This window comes from Nicrophorus vespilloides, unplaced genomic scaffold (genome assembly GCF_001412225.1).
Source record: "Nicrophorus vespilloides isolate i.1.1-1 unplaced genomic scaffold, Nicve_v1.0, whole genome shotgun sequence".
Lineage (NCBI taxonomy): Eukaryota > Metazoa > Arthropoda > Insecta > Coleoptera > Silphidae > Nicrophorus > Nicrophorus vespilloides.
This window is the reverse complement of record NW_017098071.1, coordinates 21680-47188: the sequence shown is the minus strand read 5'-3', so window position 1 is coordinate 47188 and position 25509 is coordinate 21680. Positions and strand designations below refer to the sequence as shown.

Below are 25509 nucleotides of genomic sequence, written 5' to 3'. Positions count from 1 at the left end.
ATTTTTCATTTAAATTCAATATATTTATTTACTAAATGCTTAAGATAAAAATGTTACATTATGAACAAAGTAAACAAATGTATTTCTAGTTTCTAGTATGATCATTCGATATGTTATTGGATAAGAAGAATCCTATTGGAATGTTTCATCTGGTGAGGTTGATGTTGTTGTTTAACATGATATATTATTTAAAAGAGGTATAGTATCTAAGACAAGTAACAGCGAATATTAGTATTAATTAATATATTTAAAGATTTCAAATAATTCGAATGTGGTTTGGGACTAACTTCGTTGTGTAAGGCAATAGGTGGATGTGTCTGACGCAAGTGAGAGGGGCGATGGAATTGTGAACGCAAGGCAAGGAATTTGTCAGTCAGAAATCTGTCAGTGGTCGTGGAGCATCGGCAGGGGAGTTGAATTTTTGGTGCTTTTTTCAAAGTAGTTTTGTTGTACCGATAGCAACGAAAAAAAATAAGAGAACATCGTCGAGTCTAGAAAATTTGAAGTGATCCTGGTTGACGTGTCGTTGGGTGTGAACGGAGGAGAGGAAATTAGTGTACCCAGGAAGTAATAGTCGACGAGTGCTCAAAAATGGCTGGAAGATTGGCAGGACAGACTATAAACGATAGGCTTTTAGCAGCCCGACATAGCATAGCCGGTCAGGGATTAGCCAAGTCCGTTTGCAAGGCTACCACCGAGGAGATGATTGGCCCCAAGAACAAGCATTTAGACTGTGAGTTCCTAGTATACATTTATATATATTTCATGAAAGTGTTTAGGTTTCGCTGTAAACAAAGCATCTGAAATTAGAAGCGACCCCCAACGTGTTGCTCTCTCGCTGTAATCAACGGCGCATCCCACACTACCTGTTCTACTCTCTCACTTGGAAACAGGTGGATTCCTTTACGCGCGCCCAAATACAAATATTGGCATTCTCATCCCAAAGATAGCACTCCTATCAGAGCAAACACATTACAGTTGTTGTCTATATATATTATTGAATTAATTTGCTATAGTAATTCAATTAAACATCAAGAGATGTAAAACTTCTAGATATCATTAGATTTTGTACAATCATAACATTTTGAAACTATTAACTTTAACAAGATTTCTTCATATCTATACATTGCAGGTAATCAAAATTCAAAGAATTGATGCCAATTGATGTCATCATGATTTTTGCTTCTTCTTGCAATTACGATATGGAGATTACTGAACTGCGCAATCTCTCGTTAGATAAAAGTAATTTAAGAGTATTATCAGTTAGAAATAATTCCGAATCCAATTACGTTTTTTTTTTAATAGACGCATATAAAATGCTTCTACATAATACTTAATGTTTATGCAACGAACATGTGACGATTGCATACATGCACACTCTCACACGCACTCCGAGATACATAATATCAGGCAGATTCAGAGCGAGGCCTTTTGAGTGTAACTTAATTTCATTACATCCATGTAATCTATAAAAATTTGAATAAAATGGAAATGGGGTGGAGATTGTAACTGAGAGGAACGAAAAAGAAATGTAAAAATCGAAGCGCCACTTTACGAGTGTGCGTTTTATGCTCCTAGCAATTATTGCTCGTTTCACAGAAATCCAGATATATAAATATTCCATGAATTACTCACAGGAAACGACACGTATCATTGCTACGATATTTATGTAATAATAACTTTTTCAGTCAAATACAATTTCCTTAATCTTCAAAATGCATATATAATTTATTAAATATTCACTACGTTATTTAATTAATCTATGAAAACTAAAGGAATTAAAATAGAATAAATAATTGTGAAAGTAATTTTCAGTTTTTTATATTTTAGATTTACTAAAATATCAATTATACATTTTTATATATAATAATTAAACAAATTATTCATTATTTACTATAACGCATTTTGAATTGATTTGAAATTTTCTATATTATTAGTACTTACTACAATTATTTAATTCATTTTATAAAATTATTATGAAAATAAAAAATAAACGTAATTATAATCTATTTATACTTATCATAACTTTCCTTCTGTATTTTCTGAAATGAGTGCTTACTGATTTTCACACAATGTTTTTAAATGTTGTACTTTACACTTGATTTTCTACTCAGTTGGACTTTTGAATCATTAATATTACATTTGTATTATTGAATCCTATTTTTAAATTGAAAAACTGCTAGTTGTATTTGAATAATGGCTGTTGTATTTGTGAGAATAGAGTGAATGTGTTACTTGGAGGCAGTGTTTCTCAAACTTACAAAATGTTCGTTTGAGATATTGATTTCAGTGACCTCATTTTCGTTAAAATTATTGGGGACAGTAGGAAGTTTGTGCTTTTGTATCATTGTGAGTGAGACAATATGGGAGTAATTTTCGACAAAAATATTGCTCAATTATGTGGTCTTTCAGATTTCTGTAGAAAATTGTATTAAAAGTTTAACAATTGTACGTTATTCTACTAGACAGTATGTATATGTAGAGCTATTTATTTTGGAATTTTCTCTCCTAATTCTCAGTCTCTTCAATTTTTTCTTATAGGACTTCAATTTGACCTGAACTATTTATGATATACGCTTCTTAACTTTCACTTATTTTATTAAAATTTATATAGGTTTTAAGGAAATATAAGTTGGTCATAATGAATATTTTGTTTTATTTGAATGTTTGGTGAATCATAAGTTACTTAGATATAGATTTTATTGGTGTTGCACGGTTTACGCGTTTTTATCGTTATTATGTACTAGGCAACACGTTGCAGTAAACTCAATGAGACATTCTATAGGTCATGATGTTGAGTTAAAAATTGAATAATATATCACAAAGTATTTAATTTACGACCACTTACATATATAATCTATAGTCATTTTGTGTGATTGATACAAGAACTTTTGTATTATAGCGTATTTGTACTAATATGTATATTTTAAAATATGTAATTACATCACTATTGCATACATTTTTAAAGAAAATCTTAATTAATATTGTAATTTTATAAATATTCAGATTTGATTTGGATTTATTGTTTATAATTCTTCTGAATGTATTTTGGATGTATTCAGTAATTCTATATATTGTCAATTGAATTTCATACAACTTGGTTAAGTGAATTGTTTTATTCAACCTGAATTAACGAATATTATGGCGACGTAATCCAATTGTAGTAAATACTCGTTACACAATGTTCGCTGTAGCGATAAAATCGCTGTTTAATTTCGTACATTCACACGAAATGTGCTTTATTGAGTGTTACTGAATTTCGCGTTCCTGCAATAATAATACTGTATTCTCTCAGCATTGTTAAACGAGGTGTGTATTTCAGTCATTTGACTGAGATGCGAGAATTGCGCGGACACGATGACGACCCCTCTTATTCTTCTATGGTCGAGGATTCCGACGGCTCTTCGCCTATCTCTTTCCATCTTTCGGACGACGAAGGGTGATTGCGAAACTGGACTTATTGTGTCGCAATGTAATATTGGGGTCAGGGCGAAAAAAAGAAGCCGCCAGACTGAAAGAAAGACCTGAAAACTGGTTTTTCACAAAAAAAAGAACGTCAAAAACCTCTACCACCAATGCATAATATATTTGTTTATGGAATCCGGTGACGATCTTGTTTTTGGATGAATATATGAATCGAATGATAATGACCAGACTCTTCCGTTAATGTTTTATAAATATTCATGTTGTGATTTTGCATTACGTCTTCACAATTCGTAGAATATATTATTTTCGTAACATGAAATACTTCTACTAAATAACAGTATCCTCTTAACTGTTACATCTCTTAACTTATTTGCTGTATCCTATAATACTTAATAAAATAAATATCTGCATATGTAGTATACATATGAATATGCAAATGTATGAAATGTATATTAGTTTTTTTGTATTTTGATTATATGAATATCAAAATATCTTATTCCATTGTTGTGATCACTTGTGAAATCGCAATTTATTGGGTTGTATTAGGTTTTTGCTAAGAAAACAGTCTTCGGTGCTGTTGATTCAATTATTACTTTTTCGTGTGCACTAACATTATCAGAATTGCAATATTTTCTAAAGTTGAACCCAAAACAGTACATTGTGGGTGGCACTGCTTTTGAAAATTTCTATACTTCTGTATTTCTTGAAGTTTGACTAGAAAATCCATGTCACTTTTAGTTATAATCTACTATAACTCCTACTAAGTACTATAGATCCATCTTCATTTCGCTTCAGTCCGTAATTCAATATACTTTATCATAAAATACTTAAGAAGTAAGTAATATAATTTTTGTTCCCTCGGGGGTAGAAATCGATTTATTAGTTTTATGTAGCTCTGTTTCCTTTGGTATTAAAACTTTTTTATGTATAAGATAAATTAACAGACAATTATAACTTCGTTGAATCAATTACCTATTTTTTATTCGAATTGAAATAAACAATTTATAATAAAAAAAATAAATAAAATAAAAGCAACATTGTTTTAACTGCGTGCATGCAGCATGTTTCAGAAGTGTATGCCTTATAATAAAAGTCCATTTATTGATTACTTTATAAGCTTACAAATTATTTATAGTTTAATTAATGCATTGTAAATTAACACTATAATGGATTATAATCTAAATAATGTTAATCAATAAAAAAATACGAAGTATCAGTTTTCGAATGTTACTAATTAATTATCATTAACAAAATGTTTTGATTATAAGAGTTTATTATTTAAAATAATCGTAAAATCGTCTTAAATTAGAATACTTAATAATTGATAAAATTACCAGAGTTAAGTAATGTGCTCTTCTCTACGACTGAAGACGATTTTGTCATTTTCACATAACACAAATAGCTGAATGAGGTCATGTTGCAAATCTATATTATTTAGTAGAAATATATTATTTAAATGATTATAGTACCGGAGAAATAAGCATGTGAATGTTATAATTTTTTTTTCAATTTCTGCGTTCCATCAAGGTCAGTCAAGTAAAAGTTTGTAATTTCGACATCGATATTCAATTTAAGTTGATACATTTCCTCGTGAGTTTTCCATCTCAGTTTTTAATATATTTTCTCTGCAAGAAATCAATATATCCGGGATTAAATCTGATGAATAGTCAATGTCGGAATTTTTGTGCGCGTGTAGCTGGGATTACAACTTAATCATTTTTATAGAGAAAAATACAATATTGCTACGTTTACATTGAGCTTAGAGATTGTGCTGAATATTAATAAACGTTGCCAATTTATGAAAACACTTCCTTGAAGAAACTTTATAAACATTTTGTACTATTTTCTGTGAATTATATGCAAACGCAAAACTTATATTTTGTAATAATTGAACTGAATTAAGTAAAATTACGTACAGAACAAGCGAAATAAGTGGTTTTTAAAGAGCTTATTATTAATATTAAAGTATCAACGAGGTTTGTAATTGGCAACAGAAAACAACAGCAATAATAATAGCTTGGTGTATGTCGAACAACAAACAAATTTAGCAGACGTTCAAACAAATTACTTTTAAAACAAACAAAAAAACAGTAATTTGTTTTGCTCCTTTATAAGTTCAAAACATCCATATGTTTACTTGATACAATAACAAATTTTGCAAAAGATTTGTCGAATTGTTCAAAATGTATCTAAGAAATTTCAAAATATTGCCTTGAAAAAACTTTTCAAAATATTCGAAAACGTTATTTTCACAATACCAATATATTTTTAGTATATTTTAAATATTTTTTAAACGTCTGCTGCTTTTTTGGTTGTAACAAACTGGTTATATGAACTTTTAAAACAAAACATGTTTATTACATATTAATTTTAGAAAACAATCGAATTGAACATATGTTAACTCGGTATGTTCTCTTTATAATCAGACTTTTGATCGTATCTGCACTAATGATAAAATGAGATAATAATATGTTTTCGTTCAATTGTTATTGACTGTTGAGTATGGTTTATATGAATAATTCGAGGAATTGTTGAGTAAATAATTACTACCATCATTTCAAAATAAGCTTCTCTATCTATATAAAACTGCGGCTTCTTTTATATATTCTATTAGTCATAAATGTTTTGATTATTATATTTTTAACTTAAACAACTTTTTAAAAATACTTGATATAAGATAAATTATTTACAAACAACATAAAAAATGATTCTAAAGTGGAACCTACCCATTCGAAAATTATAAACAGAGACAACTCTGACACATGTTTCTAGTTTACTAATATCTGACATATAAAATACCTGTTTTAAATCCCAATAAGCATTACTTTCATGTGCACGCGTTTATTCACCGCGTTCTGATATTACGAATTTTTGAGTTACGTAATATTGATTGGAATTAATTTATTCCTAAAGGTGCAAACTATCTGAACGTTTATTATAAAACTAGTTTAAATGTGCGATCGATGTAGGACAATTTACTTATTTTTTTAGTTTTAACACTTTGTTCGTTGATATTTGTTTGTTATATGTGAACGAAACTTGCGTTGGAAATTGGATTACAGTAGTATTAACCAGTGAAAGTGAAAATTATCATAGAGGAAATAAACTATCTGCTGTTATATCGCCTCTACTTGTCAATAAGATACTTATTCCGCTGTTCCATAAAAGACATGGGGCGTATCTTATCGACCAACGATTCCGGAAGCTCGATTGTATTTTCGAATTATACAGTGCACAAGTACGAACGATAAGTGGACTGCAGACGTACAGAAACATGTGGAATTCTATTTGTTTATTTAGAGAATCGATCTTCAATGAGATGAATAGCATTGAACTTCACGTGTTTGATTGTATAAATAGGCGATTGTTGTCTGGCGCACATGCCAAAAATTTCCAAGTGACAACTATTTTGGACGTAAATAGGTGGCAAAAAAAGGAAGCTCCACCTAAATGTAAATAAATAAATAAAAGCAAACAGTACGGAATTGCAGCGTGTAAGTACGCAGCGAAAGAAAGGCGTATTTCGTAGATAAATGTCGCCTACTGCTTCTAACATGATAATTGTGTAACCCAAATCGTTTATTAAATGTAGGACAAACTATACTTTTTTTTGTTGATATTATATAACACAACATAATTACATGGTTTCTTTTTCTTTATGTGAGAAATTAATTATGTTTGCTTTATTTTATATACTTATTTTGTTAACGTTTCAGTAATAACAAATACCAAATAACATTTTTATTTTGCCATCATTATACTTATTATGCATAGCTAAATAACTCGTGTTACATTTATGTACAAACAATTGCGAGTTTTACTGATTATACCAGCATTGTCTGCTTTTGTATTTCGCTCAACCAAGCTTTGACAATTACTTACTGTGAAGTATTACCCTAATTAACGTGACCTTAGGAATTATTAAATGAAAATAATAAACAATTAGTGATATAGTCTTATTTATATCAACCTACTTCTAATTTATAACTACAATATTTCATTCTTGATTCTCGATTTGGAGTGCTAACTTATTTCAAATGCATAGTGGGCACATTATTTTAAAAATAGCCAGCTGGCCATGGTTCGATTTCAATGGAATTAAAAAAAAAATGTCCAAGGACATCAAATTCAGGATTGTTGGCTACCGCACATTTGTAGCCTTTTCAATTGAATCATCACTTTCAATTGTATTTGATTTTTGTGAATCTATGGAAAAATTAGTTTAGTCAAATTATAATATTTTCATTTGTATATTCACCTTTTAATCATTTTTTTGTATGTAGAAATTAGTTTTATTTTAAATTATGTTGTAGATTTTGAGGAAGTTCATATTTTCCATTCGTTTTAGAAAATTATTATTTTTTAAAATAATATGTGCTGCTTTTTAATACAGAGGCTGAAGAACCGTTTTGTTGATGACCTTTCGCGCTAATCTAATGTGTCGAATTATGACATCCTTTATTTTGTATTATTATAATACACTTGAAATTGAGTTTTCAATGTTAAATTATAGAAATGAATTTCCTTGTTAAATTATTATTTTAATTTGTCATAAATTTTTATTGTTTTTTTAGATTATATGTGATGTTATAAACACAAAATAATTACTTATCAAATAATTAATTTAATTATATACATCTTTCATTAAGTGGCAATTTGTAAAGTGTGAACTGATTTTTTAAATGACACAATTTAATAGATATTTTTTGTTTGTTGGAGAAGTTTTAATATATTCTTCTAAAATAATATCAATCATTTATGTAATATTAAGCAAATTTGAAGTCTAGATTCTAGGAAATTGTATTTGCTCTGTTAATATTAAAAGGGTTCGTCAATGTTTTTATTTCTAAAAGAACAACGAGATATAACATCTTTTTCTCTTCAGCTTTCTCATGTTATCCATTTCATTATCAATAGATCTTAATTTGTGAACTTTATATGGTTATTTACAAAGTCATCTAAGTTTCATTTGTTGCCAAGTGTAATGATTGCTTTTGATTTTTGTTGGTTCGTTAAAATCTTAGAGAAAATAATACTAACAAATATAAAATTGTTATTGCTAACATGTATTTAAAGGAAACGTTTATCGATTGAAATTTCCTGTCGACTATATCAAAATGAAAATTGCAATATAGCAATTGTTTAATAATCGCGATTCGAAAATAAAAAAATAAGACAGATCATCGTTTTTCAAAGTGAATGCGCAGTTTGCAGACCAAATACTTAATGGATATTTTGGCACATTTAATACTGATTTATTATCTGACAACCTGCCATGTGGCGAGAAATAAATTCAATTCTGAAAATAACGTATTATCATGATTATTTATTGCGGTATTCATTACTAAGCTACCGATAATTAATTACATGCTTATTTTATATGTTTTTTTTTCAGTTTTATTTAATCGAAACACCGATTTTTTGTTAATATTATGTACATTCACATTATTCACAATGTAATATAAAAACGAGTATATTTGTTATTTTAAAATAATAGATAATACTTATAAATAGCATTTTAAAATTTAGTAGCTTCATTATAGAAAACCAGTTTGCAAACTGAAATAATGGAAAAGTTTACCAATTTTGTTTGTCGGTGAAAGGAAATCTTTGATGGTAATTGATATATTATGCTACAGATTGTAATCGTTCGCATGGAACTATCGATTTTGCACTTGCACTTATGTTGTGTGGTTTTAGCCTCAATTAAACCCAATTTGTTTTATGGCCAACATATATTTTGTGTATGCATAAGCGTCACGTGAACCGCAACATCGTTCCCTGAGCGAAGGTCGTAAATTAAAAGTGCAAACTGTTGGTATTGTTTTATTATGTTTTCTCTAGTCCCCATCGGAAATCTATGAGAGTGAGCGTTGATAATATCTCATTTTCGTATGATTAGGTCAATGACATACAGGTGTATAATAATAATAATGCACGTTGTATATCCCTCGTTATTAATCGGCCATTCTATGCAAATGGTGGGAACCAACTGGCTGCTGCATCTTTGAAAACCTGATGCAAGGGAAATGGGTTGACGCATCCACCCAGCGAAACCACTTCCGCAATGTCATAGCAATCATCATCATCAGCTACGTGTGCTCTCTGAATTGCTTTTAATTAAAACTGGATGCTGGATGTTCGTGTCCAACAGGCAGCAGCGACAACAGTTTAGAATTTAATTAAAACGCGTACCGATTGGCGCAATTTCATCCTCCCGAAACACGTCGATGCATTTATTTATAGAACCCCGTGTTTCGGTTTAATTGCGAAACCAGCGCGGTTTGTTTCGATTCCATATGATTGCCTTTTGAAACGTTGCTAAAGATAATGATCTACTCGCATCTTGAAAGTTACCACTTGCACGCAAAGAAGAAGTACTGTTGCGCAACAACTTGATTGTTTTGGTTTGCAAATTCGAACGGCGGGTTGGCTGAATGAAGGTTTCTTCCTGTTTATAATAACGTGGAAGATGTTGTGTATAATAAGGCATGTGAACGGAGCTATTCATATAACGTGATTTCTGTTCTGTAACCTAGTTCTAAGGAACGGCATCAGGCATATACACCGTACTCACACTGATACACCAGGTTCTAAGCGTATGCACACAGGTAAAAGTGCAAGCGAGAGTTGTAGAAGCGACTAACTGGTTATGCAAGTCGCAGAGAAGAAGACCCGCGTGGCGTAAACATCTTCCTCAAAGTCGTGCCAGCTCACGTGGAAATGTTTGCGTTATTTTTTTTTAAATAACGTATAGAGGAAACGATCTAGTATAGAATTTTATCTCGGAATATTCAAACGGAAGGATGTGCTGCATTGTGTGGGATATAGAATCGTCGGATGCGAGTGGTGTATTTTTAAAAGCGCTCAGACAGGGCCAAGTGACACTCAGGAATTTTAATATTTGTCGGAGCCACCCTAATGAAACTGGCACTAAAAATAAAGCGTCCTAGAATTCACTTTTTCCATGCAAATGGAGCACGGAGTCAGCAAAAAAAATATCATAATTTAATTTTACGACCGTTCCGCTAATATTTCCCTACTAATCGTCGTAATACCATTTGCTTTGGATTATATTGCATTCCGCATGAATTTAGCGTCCTTGAAGAAGTTCAAATACCTGATGGACAGTCATACCCATGAACTTTGACTGCGCGCATGCATTGGGTTTATGCCGTACGACGGGCTTTTGCATTAATAACTTGAGCTGTTCGTGCAAAAGTTCACTTGATTGTGAAACTTTCGCCGGCACTTGGAGCCGTATCTTAATTGAATTATGTAAATTCTAATATAAAGTTTTGGTATTTACCATGCAAACGGCGCTTTCAGACGCTGTTGCATTTTCAATTTCGTAGACATATATTTTAAATTAGCATTTAATTGATTTCGAGGATGACCACGTCTTTTTTTTACTAGACTATAGTATTTTATGCAATTTCTTCAAATATTTTGCTCGATCCATTCCGAATCTCTTCCATACAACAACATACACACACATACATTGAAAAAGTGAAAGCTGGTTTTGGTCCATGGCATTACGAATCAGTTGTCTTACATGTAATCGAACTCATGCTGTGTGTTTTCACTGAACATGGCGTGGGCCGGTGTCGAGTTTCTTTTTTGGTTTTGACGAAAATAGTCTATATGGTTGCGTTTGTTCCATCGTGTAGAACTTATCCAATAAACTTAAAATATATGATATCTATTTCACATTATTTGTTCTACTCAAATTCTTACTAAATTTTACATATCTGATATGGAAAACTTTTACATTTTTAATTTTATATTGTTTTTTACCATTAATATATTAACGAATAAATTAGGATTATATTTTGAATATCAATAATAATGTTTTGATAAAAACAATAATTTTATAAAATATATACTTTTAATACCTTCTAGATTGTGTATTTTTATACATTACATTTTAAATATTTTTATTTTTATTTTGTTACATTACATACTAATTTGCACTTACAATGCGTTTTAACTAGATCTTTTTATATCTTATTCAGCAAAAGTAGCAACTTTATTTTCATTGTATATATAATTTCTATTGCGCAGAGATTTAAATTCCATGATACAAATATTATTTATATAATAGTATATTTATATCATGACTCAATTTTACTTATCTAAATAATGTTATTGCTATTTTGGTGAATTTCGCAATACCAGGAGTGGAAATACCAGAATTATATCATTTGATTGATGCATCTGATGTACATATTAATTATTGATAATGAGTGGAAATATTTTTATTATATTCATTTTTATTTTGAATTTTATTTGAATAATAATAATTATATAATTGATTTAAATTGATTTGCAATAATAAAATAATATTTGAATCTATTTTTTTAAAGAAAAATGTTACTATATTTTTGCCTTTGCTAATACTATTGAATCTGATTGATAATTGAATAGTTATTGTATCTCTAAGTTTGTCACGTATAGATAAACTATTTTAGTACAATAACTTTATAACGAAGTATTGAGATATGTGATAAATGATTATGGTAAAGTTACTGAAAGTTAATAAGCTCAAGGTACAGTATACGATAAAGTGAATGTTACTAAGTTAAAGATTGTAATAGGAATATCGAACGGAAGACCAGCAGCTTGTGTAGACAGGTGGTTGGAAAATGGTAGAATTTCCCTGAATGGATAATCCTTGTGACCGAAAGTCTATTAATAAAGGCAGCTGTAAGGCAGAGTCACCACTGATAGTTTTACAAAGTAAATCATTGAACTATCAAAACATTTTTGTATTTTTCATGATATTATTTAATTTATATTAAAAACAATTTCGACAATTATAGGAATAATTACAAATTTTACAAGTTTGAAATAGTTTTTTTATTTTTCTTTGTTTAATGTAGTCATGTTCGTCGTATTATTGTTTTCGATTTTGGCGCATATGGAAAATAACGCAAAGATTACACGCTACATATGGATTCCGTATTTGTCGAAAAACACACTTGTCGAGGTAAACAAACATATAAACTGATAAAATCGTTATTGATTCGGAGAAACATCGATGTAATACGAAACCCTAGTGGAATAATTTGCCTAATGCGTTTGACTCGATATTAATAATAAACATGCATTAAATATATGAATTGCTTTCGCCATCGGACATCATGGAATATCGATTGATTTAAATCTATTAATAGATGTTAATTGGAAATTATGGGACTGGTATGAACGAGACAATGGGGACAATTATATATTTGGAATGACACAGATTCCCTGTGCGCATAAAATATACTGCACCGAGCCCAGCCTATCCCAAGTTGCTTACAACCACGTACAATATTAATTTACGAATTTCAGCGCAGATTGATAAAGTTTGTAATCCAAGTACATAAACGTACAAATTTAAAACAAACAGGTCAGGGATAGATAATCGACATTGTTCATTATGCAACTGTCGTATAGTGTGGAATATGAGAGAAAAAAAAAACCGGTTTTATTAATTTTATACCCGACGACATGCGACACGAGTTTATCAATAAGGTTACACCTTTCCTCACAGATAACTATCTGTTTTAATCATGTGATGTTTCTTAATTAATTTTAATCAAATTTAATTACAAATTTTCGCAATGCGAATTATCTTTGTTGAACCTCGCTGAAGGCGATCCGAGTAGCTGTAACGTTTTTACAACAAACAATATACAAATCGCAACTGCATAAACAAAATAATTACAGTTGCCATGTACTCAGAAAAGCAAATAAACTGCGGTTATTTTCGTGAAAGCCTGACTCATCTGACTCCTGACACACGACAATTAAACCATTATTATTACTTATCAATCTCATGTAATTGTTGGTGTATTTGTTTTTGTGGGTCAACTCTCATTGGGTCCATGTCCCACTTGACACAGTTTCGGCATGGATCCCGATCAATATTGAAACTGATTGATGTTCATAACATGGCTCCGAGCAACAATCGAAACACATTAAATGATTCATTCAGTGTATTAATTATGCAAAAAACATTGAAAGAAACGTTCAGCTGAAGCCTTGAACTTACGCGAGACGACGTATGCAAATTACGGTAAATGGAACTCGATGCAGGAATAATACGCTAATTGTCGGATATGAATTTCGTTATTACCTTGTTATTTTTATTGTGAGGTAGTCTTAGCAATATGATTCCCATAGCGAGTAAGGGTCATGCAGATTGTTTTTTGTAAATGGAATTCGATGCAGTAACAATACGCTAATCGTTGCATATTAATTTCGTTATTAATTCGGACTTTGTTTTTTTTTTTCAATTTCGCTTTGAAGTAGTCTTAAGAATGGGATTCTTGAAGTGAGTAAGAGTCATGCAGATTGTTTTCTGTGGTCTCGCATAAGTATTAGACGACGTGGATTCGAATGAACAAGAAGAACAATTGCCATTCCGGATAATCCGTGGATGAGTAAAAACAAACTGTTGTTCTTTTCCTCTTATTTATTAGGATCACGTACGATGGTTCACGATTTCGTGTAAGTATGCATGCGACAAGACACTCACTGATGACTGCATTTCCAAGTTCAATATCACAATTTCTACATCTACATCTTGCAGAATCTATAATATGATTACCCAAAATATGTTTTGCAACTATGATTAATGGGTCATCTGGTTTAAATGAATCATTAGTAGTATATGTGTTTTTTATTCATGCAGATTAGCTTACGTTTTAATTTTTAAGCATAACAAATTATTTCTTCAATTGTTTCTCTTAATCACTTTAGATTTAATACAAAGGATTCATACATAATTCAATGTATTAATCCTAAGTTGTTTCCTTTTTTAAATTCTTATATCGCAATCCGCAAGCTGGCCGAGGGAGTATCATTTTCTGTGGGTGGATAGTCTCTATGGTGATAAGTGGTTAGCAATGTGGCTTCAAACAAAAGGCGATAACAATTGCTAGGCGATGGAAAAGTACACAAAATGAGTTCGATACGAACAAAAAAAAACTGTAATAATAACAATTTACTTCGCATGCATTTCACCAATTAAGACGTCCACTTGGTAGCACGTGCATTAATCATATTCATATCGATGCGTTGCGACATTCCCAGTTAAACAACTAAAACATTTCGTTATATTATCCAATCGCAATAAGATAGAATTATAGAAGTAAATACAGAGAGCTACACTGTGTGTTTGCATTTTTTTTTCCATATGTCAGCTGAAACGGATGCGAGATTGTTCTGGTCTCTCATCAAAGTCCTCTTGACTCGTGAGGTCATCGAAAATTGGTAGAAACTTATATTTAACTCATAAATCAAGTTATTGTGAGACTAGATTACAGTTGTTATGGACTTACCAATTAACGAATCAAGTACACAGATGGGACCATTTATAATGAACGAACTTCTGTGAGCAACTAATAGATTACATTTCTGCACTTTCGAACTAGGTGTTAATGAATCCGCAAAATCCATCTGCGATCCCATTTTGTTGCTTAACTTTCGGTTCGCAATTAGAAAGGACTAGTAATTAAACTTTCATCATTAAAACTACACTTTAGTTCATCGCACGGATCTGTTACCAACGCGGTAAAGAGCAAAGTACAAATATCTTTTAGCATTATCCAAATGCATGCAACGTGACATCAAAATTAACGATTGGTTATTGGAAAAGCTTAAATGCTATTTTTAGAAATACAGTGTATGCTGTAATGGAAATTTCTATTTCGATTAAATCTATTTACGATAGTTTTGTGCACGAGACAATTGAGAAAGAGAAAATGTGCTCTCGCTTATTATTTATAAGCCATGAGATATTTAACGGTTTAATAGAACTCAATAATACCAATGAAGCTTTCAGTTTTACAAAATCAATATACCACTAAAAATGTTCATGCGAATGATAAGTTATTAAAGTAATTTATTGTAAAACTATGAAATATTTTGATATATGTCTTTGAAGTAGATAATCGACGAAATTTATTACATTAATTGTTTAATTAAAGTCTTCTTTGCAGAGGAATGAGTGGAAGGTTAATTACTATGAATGATGGACATTCTTTACGATAGTTGAAGTTTGCTCTTCAAACTTAGATTAGTGAGTGAACTTCTCACGAACTTTTATAATTGGAAAATACTTTTAGATTAACGTTTGAACTATCTAAACATAAACAATCAATAAATGAATAAAAAGAAACAAACATATCAACAGTAATTATTTATTTACAAATTTCTCACATATAGAAATCTTTTTGAAAAATACAGATTTAGGTATGGAAACACTATAAAATTAATTAATAGCAAAATAAAATTATATTAATATAATTAATAATTAATTAATATGTACGATAAAAATAAAGTTGTATAGACATAAATACGAGTTATGATATTCTCATGTAAATAAAGAATTTACTGCGGAAGTGAGAAATTAATGTCATCGACCTGTAGTATTTCAGAATTAACCAGAAGAAAAATGTTAAAAATATAAAAAGGTCATCATACATATCGTGATTCTAGATTCGCAACCGGGGATTTCCTTTTGCACGGGATTAAGTTTTTTACGGAGATTATAATTAAACAGTTTCTTGAATAATGCAACGACGTTTTAATTGAAATAAGACAATTCAAACAATTCTCCAAGCAGATTCAATAGATAACAAATTAGAAGATTTACTAAAAAACATGAATATGAACACGCATTATTTCGGTATGTAATGAAAAAAATCTAGTGATGTAATTTCAAAATTTGAAAGTTAAGTAAAGTTGTAACGATTAGCGGTGATCGGTTTCCTATAAGAACAAACTCAATTGTGAATGTTCGCATAAAATTGCTGAAGAAGAAAACTAGCTAACTTATAAATTGTAATTTATACAAAATGAATGGATTTATACGAGTGATACAAAATAATACTTTTATTGTAATTAAATTCAAATGAGGAATGTTGAGTTCTAATTTATTATTAATTTATAATAATGTATTGGCAACGTATTTTATAAAGCGTGGACTAAGACTTGATAACTATAAACGGGACTTAGAATTCGAAATGTAAAAATAGTATAGATATTCCAAGTCCACTGTTGAACAAAGAAAAGAAAAAACAATTTTCCGTTGACGCACTCGAATACTAATGATTATTTCCTCTTAAGTTTCGATTCGATGTTGATGATTTTTTTAACTAATAAAAGTGGAAATTTTTTATAATCCTGCATTTCTTTTGGAAATCGAAATGTAAATTGAATATTACAGAAGTGACTCATTTTCCGGTCACTTCTACTTATTCGAGGGCAAAAAGGAGGAGGCAGGTTTGTGACGCAACGGCGACGACTGCGGAAAGGTAAGATGAAAGAGGTGGCACATTCGGGCTATGGCAACATGAGTCAACGGCAATTCAAGCATGAGGATGCTCTTGAAAAAGACTCTCACACGCACACATACAAAAGGATGACTCGTTTAGTCGGACCCTTGGATGTCGGGCCTTTTCATCGGGTTACACTTCACTGGAGCCCGTTAATAACACAGCGCACATTCACACACAAACTCCATAAAGTGTTCCCTAATTAAGGAGCAACGACTGTTTTCGATTTAACATATATTCATGACGATTTATGTTTTTGTTTCAGATTTGGTGCAGTGCACAAACGAGCCGAACGTTTCCATACCGCAATTAGCGAATTTATTAATAGAGAGATCCCAGAACGGCAATTGGGTGGTGGTCTACAAGGCGCTTATCACTGCACACCACATGATGTGCTATGGAAACGAGGTAAAAGCATCATCATTACCACATCATCGCCAACGTCTCGTTCGCCAACTCGGAAAGACTAAAGAACTCGTCTGGTCATTAATGCCATTTCATTTTCAAGCCGCGTCCTTGGAATGAATAATCTGAGTTATATAAAACGTTACTTTCTCCTTATGTGGCACAAAATACATACTACACAACACGGGACTTGATATTACATGGTTTACAGAGCGAAAATCAAACAAATGCGAATTCTCTAATAATAGGATAGAAGCCATTGGCTGTTTCCTCCTCTTTCGCAATTGCAGTTGTAAAAGTAAATCCATCAACAGACGCACTTATGTGCCCTATACTAAGTTTACAACAGACTATTATATATTTTGATTCAATTTATTCATTTTCTTCATATCTGAACACTTTTGGAATCGTGTATTGATTTTTTGGAGATAATATTATTGTACATTTTCAATTTGTTATGTAAATAACGTATTTGAAATAATTGTAAGAATAATATAGATTCGAACCTGTTGAATTTAGAACAATTATCGACTGTACCTAAGATATTATGTGCTCACTACGCTGACATTTATGCAACACAAATCGTGTAGTTATTTAACAAAGGAACTGTAATATGCTTTAACGTAAATAATCCTCTTTCTAAAAATTTTCCGGTACACATAATGCTAATGTTCTTAATGTCATTTTACATGCATTCACGTCGAAGTACTTAAAACATTCCAAACGAATTAGTTTTAATTATGTATTCGGGTAAATTATGTAACAAAATAATTACTTTTTACTATTTGTGAGAAACGTGAATTATATTTCCTATAATTAAATATAATCAAACTAATTACCATTTGAACCAGAAGATACTACATTCCATGAATATCAATTAAATCATTAAATATATGCGAATTTTAATGATTATCTATTGATTAATTCGCATGATTAATATGACTATTTAAGTAAAATTTATATAAAATTGCAGTTCCTTCTAAATACTTGGAACCGGTAATTAAGTAGAAGCAAAACTTAATATTGTTTCAACGAAACCAGTTTTCTTAATTATGTACATTGTTATATAACATTGAATCTATTGAGTATTTCAGCCCAGATTGATTGGAATATATTATTATTCCTTACCTTAGGTTACACTGCTACTTTAATTCCATTAATTTATTTGCAAATTCTAAATTATTTAGTTTGACGATGTTAAAATAGACAAGAGATGTATTTAGTAATAGTTAATCGTAGTACACATCAAAACTGCAAATAATTCTTCACAGTCGATTAAATCTAGAATATTTCTTAATGCAAATTTATAAAATAGAAATACTTCTCTATTATTGTCAAGTCACCTTCATCAGGTGTGTGCAATTGTTATTATTATTATATATTTTTTATTCATATTGCAGTTATTACTACACTGATATATATTTTATTAGAACTTCGATTACGCATTTGAATGATTAAAAATGTGTTTAATAAATAATCCCATTTCAAGGATACTGCAATTATACACCACTTTCTGTGTGTATAAATGACATAAATTTTGTGAAAAGAAATCAGCATACGTCCTTTCGATGTTACTCTTTTTATGTTATTGGCTCAGTGGGGAACTGAAAGTGCAAGATGGTGATTTTAATTGGCCTGATTATTTGCTTAATAATTGTAAAAGATTACAACGTGTAAACACCATGTAATTTATTACATATTCGAATACGTGTAATTATATAAATAAAACGTTATCTCTTGCAGTTTGTTATTCTATTTGATGGAGAGAGAACTTTTATTTACGAATAATAAAATAAAATTAAGTTTTCTCAATGTCAATGAAACGATTTTTTAAATTTATCCTTTTTTTTTAATTTTCTAATGTTTATTAAATTGTCATTAATTTTTCAATTGTTTTATTGAGTATTAAATAATAATAATAATAATCTTTATTGTAACAGTCAAAAACAAAATTAAACATAATTATTCACAACAATAATAATAGTAAAACAAAAGATTATCTGTTACAAACGGCTATTGATAAAAATACTAATAATAATGTTTATTGCACCAGTCGTACAAAAACAACCTATACTGAATTAGAAAAAAGAAAATAAATATATATAATTTCAAAAAAGTCAACTGATACAAAGGGATTTTGATGAAAATAATATTATGCGTATTTTATTGAGTACCAAAGTATTGTCTAGTTAAATGATATTAAAATAAAATATAAGCAATAATAAAAGTTAAGCAATATTTATAACGGATAATAATTGGATGGGTAAATTCGGTTCCTGTCTAAACTTGCGATTTATTGATATATGTATATATATATTGTTGTATAAGTTTTCGTGCAACTGTAAATGAGTTATTTAACGATGTTTTATTTTCAGAGGTTCACACAATATTTGGCATCGAGCAACAGTAGTTTTCAACTGAGCAGTTATCTGGACAAAAGTGGAGTGCAAGGTAAATATAGACGAAATGAATTAACGCGGAGTCTGTTTACTTTTACCTGAAGTGGATTTAAACGAAATTCGTTCTGCCAACTAATAACTGGTCGTAATTGATGGTGTCCAAACAGTAATTAACAAAGTTATTTCTAAAGCCAAAACTAACGAGTAAACTTTGCTTCTATACGAAACTAATCCATAACGCATTAACAACACCGATTCTTATAACCCATGGTATATTTATTACATATTCTTTTTTTTGTTTCAAAGGGATGCTGAGTGTTAGAACCGGTGAGTAACTAAGTTTTGCCACCCCCATGCTTTGTAGTCATATTGGTTCTAGCAAAACATTTTGTTGGGTTGCGGTTGTCGCATAAATGATATATGAATTTTGTAGTCTAGTTTCCATTAACTGATTGAAATTCATAACGTTGCCGTTTGGAATTCAGTTAGTTAATTGATAACAAGATTCGATCTTTCTGAAACCTTTATCATCAATACAGAGAACTATAGTTCTTGATTTACTTTCAAAACTTAACAAAGATCGCATGTTGTTTTTTTTAAGACTGTTTAGCTTTTTCTTTTGCCTGGTTTAAGGGATTGTTTAGGTTGTTATTTAGAGCTTAATTTCCATATAAATTTAATGAAGTCGAATTGATTAGATTCTTAATGGTTTATAGGGTACGATATGTCGCCGTTCATCCGAAGATATGCGAAATATTTGAACGCCAAGGCCATGTCGTACAGGACTGTTGCGTTCGATTTTTGCAAGAAGCGAAGGTAAAGTTGCATAACTGATTCAGTTCTTTTTTTAATATTATATTAACTCATTTCTCAGCAACAACGAGGATGGTATGCTGAGGACAATGAACACAGATAAATTACTGAAGACACTGCCTGTGCTTCAAACCCAATTGGACTCGCTGCTCGAGTTTGACTGCTCCCTAAATGACCTGACCAATGGCGTTATATACATGTGCTTTGTACTGCTCTTTAGGGATTTAATTAGACTCTTCGCGTGCTACAACAATGGTATTATTAATTTATTAGGTACGTTTCAAACAAAACAAAGTTAGTGTGTGCATTTTTTTCTAAAAGTTATGGTTTTAAAGAAAAATTCTTCGATATGAATAAGAAACAGGGCAGAGAGGCTTTGGAGATCTACAAGAAATTCCTGATACGGATGGATCGTGTAGGGGAGTTCCTTAAAGTTGCAGAAGTGAGTGGGAGAGTGGGTGATGTGTGGATACATGTAATCTATTTGAGTGCTCTTTCAGAATGTCGGCATCGATAAAGGAGATATTCCGGATCTCACGAAAGTGCCCAGTAGTCTTTTGGAAGCGCTGGAGCAACACCTGGCCGCTCTAGAGGGCAAGAAATCGTCGGCTTCGAGCACTCCCTCACAAAGGTATATCACCACCCTCTGCACCCAATTACATATTGTTTTTGGTTTATTTTATTTTTTACAATTTGATTTAATTTTCTTTTTGTTTTTCTTTCTTTATTCCCACCTCTTTTTTAACACACGTCGCCTTCCCAATAATTTAATCCTACGCATAAAAAACAATGCAACCACTGTAGCAATCAGAAGAATGTCCGATCAGCTGTAACAGCTCTATCTTCCACTAGCTCCAGTTTTGGAACGATCGTGGCAAACGGACGCTTCGATACTCAAAACGGCATCGATGAGAATTTGAAGTTGCAGGTTTTGGCGGAAGAAGAGGCTGCTATGAATCAGTTCAAGGTATTACCGTTTGCTTAATAATATTGTGTTTTAAATTTGATATTCTTTTAGACAAAAGTTCATTCTCCGACAAATTCCATCACGATGAACAATCCGTTTTATGCTAGTAGCAACGGAAGCAACTCATCGGTTGCTACACCCAAAATTCCAGCATCGCCGGCTTTGGATCTCTTCGTTTCTGAAACTCAAGCAGTGCAAAATCAAGCGAGGCCATCGGACGATCTACTGCAATTGAACAATCCATTCGCCGATGCATTTGCACAGCCAACAACAACGAATCCCATGAACGCATTCCAACTGCCGGCGATGATGCAACAGCAGCCCAATAATGTCAACGCATGGGTCACAAATGGAAATGGTAATTATTTCAGTCTACGAATGGACATTAATTGAGTGGAGTTATTTGCAGGCTATTCAACGGCAAGTACTATTCAGCAGACGGCGCAAAACGGAACTTTCGTCTCGGAAAGCAGCTTCCAATCAGTTTTCGGTAATCCCGATGTTAAAAGTAAGTGTGCACTGGGTGCTTGTTTCCGCTTGTTTCTCATACATGATTATCATCACACGTACGTCGCATGCTAATTAATGTGCACACTATTAGCGCCAGTGTCCATCAATATTTTATGCCACGCCCAGCGAAATTGAGAAATTCAATTTTTAATCAATGAACACGTGCTGTTCTCTATCAGTTGAATCAATCGGTGGAGCGGCGGGGCATAAAATCGTTTCATGATTCATTGATTTTATATGTGTACTAATTACGTTTTGTTTCATTCTTTGTAATTAATTTCTGTTCATTGTTTTGTGCAAGCTGCTGAAGGCACTAATACACCCCAGTCTTTCAATCCTTTCCTGGTAGAAGATACCGAACCGTCCCTCATGCTAGATAACGATTCCCCGACCCGGTCGAAGCCTTTGCAAGAGGTGATTAGTTACTTCCAGAAGGATTCCACTATCGAGAACTTGAATTTAACGCCAAGTAACGAGGCTGACGTTAAATCTGATGATAAACTTAGAGTTAACCAAAGTTTGAATCTAGATAGACGGAATTCCGGGAGTAGCGTCAAAGACAGGCCACCGAGACCACCGCCTCCGGTACTAAAGCTTCCCGTCACTCCCGATCCTCCCGCAAAGATCTCTTGCTCCCCAGAAACTAGCTCTACTACTACTTCTACTACTACTACTATGCTCACTGCCAGTGAAGATCTGCCTATTATTTCACAAACCATTGGTAATTTCATTCGTTCTTTGGTATGTTTCATTAATCGATGTGTTGTTTGTTGTTTGTTAATGCGTTCGGTGTGTTGTTTGTTGGTTGTCGCATTGCAGAGGTTTATGTTTGCGGTATTGGGTTCACCTGTGGTTTTCGTTTGTTCTATGGCTGATTCTAGATTCGGGTTTTGATGCACTAGGTGGAGTTTTACAGCCGACCTCTAAACAAGACGGACAATCATCCAACAACAATGCGACGAACATCGGTAACTCAAATAGCCAGTCCTCCAGTGCCTTACTTACCGGCGATTTGGAGTCCAGCTTAGCGTCACTCGCTGAAAATTTGTCCATAAACAGTAGACAAGTTCCAGTCAAGTGAGTTACCATTCAAGCTACCATCCAAGACTAAGTAATATTATAATCGTTGATATTAAATAGGGAGATACAATGGAATTCACCGAAGAACGGTTCAAAAGTAGGTGGCAACTGGACACCTCAGCATATTTCCGCCACTACTTGCGCCGGTTATAAACCAATGAACCAGTCGATGGCAGCCACGCAACAACCATTGGGTCAGCCGAATATGTTTGCAGCCATGCAACCAATAATGGTAATATATTTATAATCCATGGGTTTTCATTGAGTCGAAAGATTCCGTTCTCAGATTTGGCACAATTTTAAATTTACTTCAGACACGCAACACAAAGTTTAATAGCTGTTTACAAATTTTTTAACGCTTACTTTACACGATTCATTTCGTTTCACGAATGCGTTTCAACTTATATTTAAACAAACATAATCAATAACATAATAATATTATAAAAGAAGAAAATTTACTTTTATTATGTAGACCAAGTTACTTGATAAGTAATTTGCGAAATACGGATAGATAGAAGTTCTTTAAAATAGTCTATGAAGTATTGAATCTAATATTTTTGTTTGTTTTAGGGTATGCATCAAATGGTAAACAATCCCATGTTACCACCCAGACAAGGGATGCCAGCTAGGGCAAGCCCGATGAGCCCTCAGCAATCCTTACTTTTCCAATAATTCGTAAAATCTTAAGCAAAATCATCTATTGGATATTTAATGTAAAGGGCACGAATGATGTTTGTTTCTATTTTTAATTTTGTTTTGTATATATTGAGGTGTGCTACAAAGACAGATAGAGAAAAACAAATCGTGTATGTCCCTCTGCTTCAAAGTCTCGTATCTCGAACCAGTAAAAAGACATGGGTACAATCATATACAATACTATTTTCTTTTTCTTATATCAAGTTTCATTTATAAAATTCGATTATTTCTTAATGTTTATTATGTTTCTTGGCCAACATAAGTAATCAACTAGCACTTATTTTTTGAAGTATATGTCAATTGCAAGTGTGTCAATGGTGTTGCATATGTAACCGTTCTAAAGGATAATCATTTATTTTGCTCACCTTGCTTCCGGGGAATTGATGTTTATTTTTTATGGAAGCACGGTGCTGAAATTATGTTACAATATTACATATCATGTAATCTGGGGGAAGTAAATTTGTTTAAAAAAAATATATATGAGAAGAAACAATATATCTATATTAAAGAAATTAAACAAGTACGACAATAAATATGATATCTACTTAATTGTGATGGAAACATGGAAATTATTTATATTCGTACATGAAGTAGTATAATATTGAAAACGTTTATTTACGCCACACAAACTGTGTTTTGTTTTTGGCCTTATTCTCGTTTTTGTTCTACGCCATATGAAATTATTTTGTTATATACGTGTATCTTCAATACTGAATAAATATGCACATGGAGTTTGAAGATTTATTGCATAGCTATTTTTGTATATATTTAAAATGAGAGGAGAACGTAAATGAATTGATAAACAATCAACGTGGTGGACACATTGTTTATCTTATCGTAATCATCATCATTATTATAATTGTAATATCTTGATGCGAATATTAATAAACGATCAGAGGAGGATAACGCTGCGATTATTATTATTATGTTTATTCACTATATTTGTGTACTATTTTCATTTTCTATTTTTTAGTATTATTATTAATTAATTGATATTTAGCATAATATATTTGTATATAGTATATAGTGATTGGTATATTTGCTCTATATTCAGTGTACCATATTATTTCAAAAATAAAGTTAATAAATTATTATTTTATAACGACTCTACAACGTCTTTATTATTTATTTTTTCCACAATCAATAGTTCAAAAGATAATACAACTCAATAAATCGTCTTAAATCTGCCTTAGTGAAGTCCAACACTATTGACTCTAACACATATTTTAAATTATTCAATAATTTACATAGTTTATTGATCGTTTCAACCAGCCTTTTGGATCAATCGTACAATCAATTTTATTAATAATTATGTTTATTGCACTAATTTATACTGCTTGTATACTTTCACAAAACAAAAAGATTTGTCTGAGTTTCACTGCTAAATTACAATTTAAATCATATGTAAATAAATGTCATATTTATTTAAAATATATTGATATGTATAATTTCAGTTATAAATAGTTTTTTGCGAGAATATTTCAATATTAATTTAAAATACAGTGGAAACTCTCTTAACGTGTTTAATCCGTTCCAAAATTTCCGGATTTTTACTCGTATAGTAAAATATATTCAAAAATACAGATAATATGGCAGGTGCACAATCAGGGATTTCTCTTCTCATCGTCACTTGTTATGCGAGACGTCGTTCGTTAAGCGAGTCATTTTTTTACAATTTATTTTGCTCGTTAAGCGAAATGTTTGTTATGCGAGGTTCCACTGTTCAGTATCTAATGATGTCTTATTTATTCCTGTAGTTGCAAACTTTTAATTTTATAGAATAGATTGAATAAGGCTAACAGAAATTATGGATCTAATGTGAAATAAAATACATGAGATTCATATCTTCTTATACATTTGCGGTGATTTTTTTAATTTTCTAAGA

At 31.4% G+C, this 25509-nt stretch overlaps 1 protein-coding gene across 8 annotated transcripts; it reads left to right on the top strand.

Moving 5' to 3' along the window:
- Window positions 1-355: 355 nt before the first annotated feature.
- LOC108561606 (phosphatidylinositol-binding clathrin assembly protein LAP-like) lies at window positions 356-24559 on the top strand. Of its 8 annotated transcripts, none has more exons than XM_017919619.1 (15): window positions 356-733; window positions 17020-17162; window positions 19535-19610; window positions 19865-19885; window positions 20275-20374; window positions 20433-20644; window positions 20707-20813; window positions 20872-21002; window positions 21224-21338; window positions 21390-21696; window positions 21748-21846; window positions 22150-22569; window positions 22730-22925; window positions 22989-23160; window positions 23499-24559. In XM_017919619.1, the coding sequence occupies exons 1-15, from the start codon at window positions 592-594 to the stop codon at window positions 23598-23600; spliced, it is 2343 nt and encodes a 780-aa protein (XP_017775108.1). In that variant the 5' UTR covers window positions 356-591; the 3' UTR covers window positions 23601-24559. The 8 variants fall into 8 exon arrangements, with proteins under 8 accessions (XP_017775108.1, XP_017775106.1, XP_017775113.1 ...); XM_017919617.1 differs by having other exon boundaries at window positions 21176-21338; XM_017919624.1 differs by lacking the exon at window positions 19865-19885.
- The last annotated feature ends 950 nt before the right edge of the window (window positions 24560-25509 follow it).

Coding starts and splice junctions, on each gene's coding strand:
- LOC108561606 (XM_017919617.1), top strand. CDS start 592: ATGGCTGGAAGATTGGCAGGACAGACTATAAACGATAGGCTTTTAGCA. Junction 17,163..19,534: donor TGATGTGCTATGGAAACGAG/GTAAAAGCATCA, acceptor TTTTATTTTCAG/AGGTTCACACAATATTTGGC. Junction 21,339..21,389: donor CTGCTATGAATCAGTTCAAG/GTATTACCGTTT, acceptor ATATTCTTTTAG/ACAAAAGTTCATTCTCCGAC.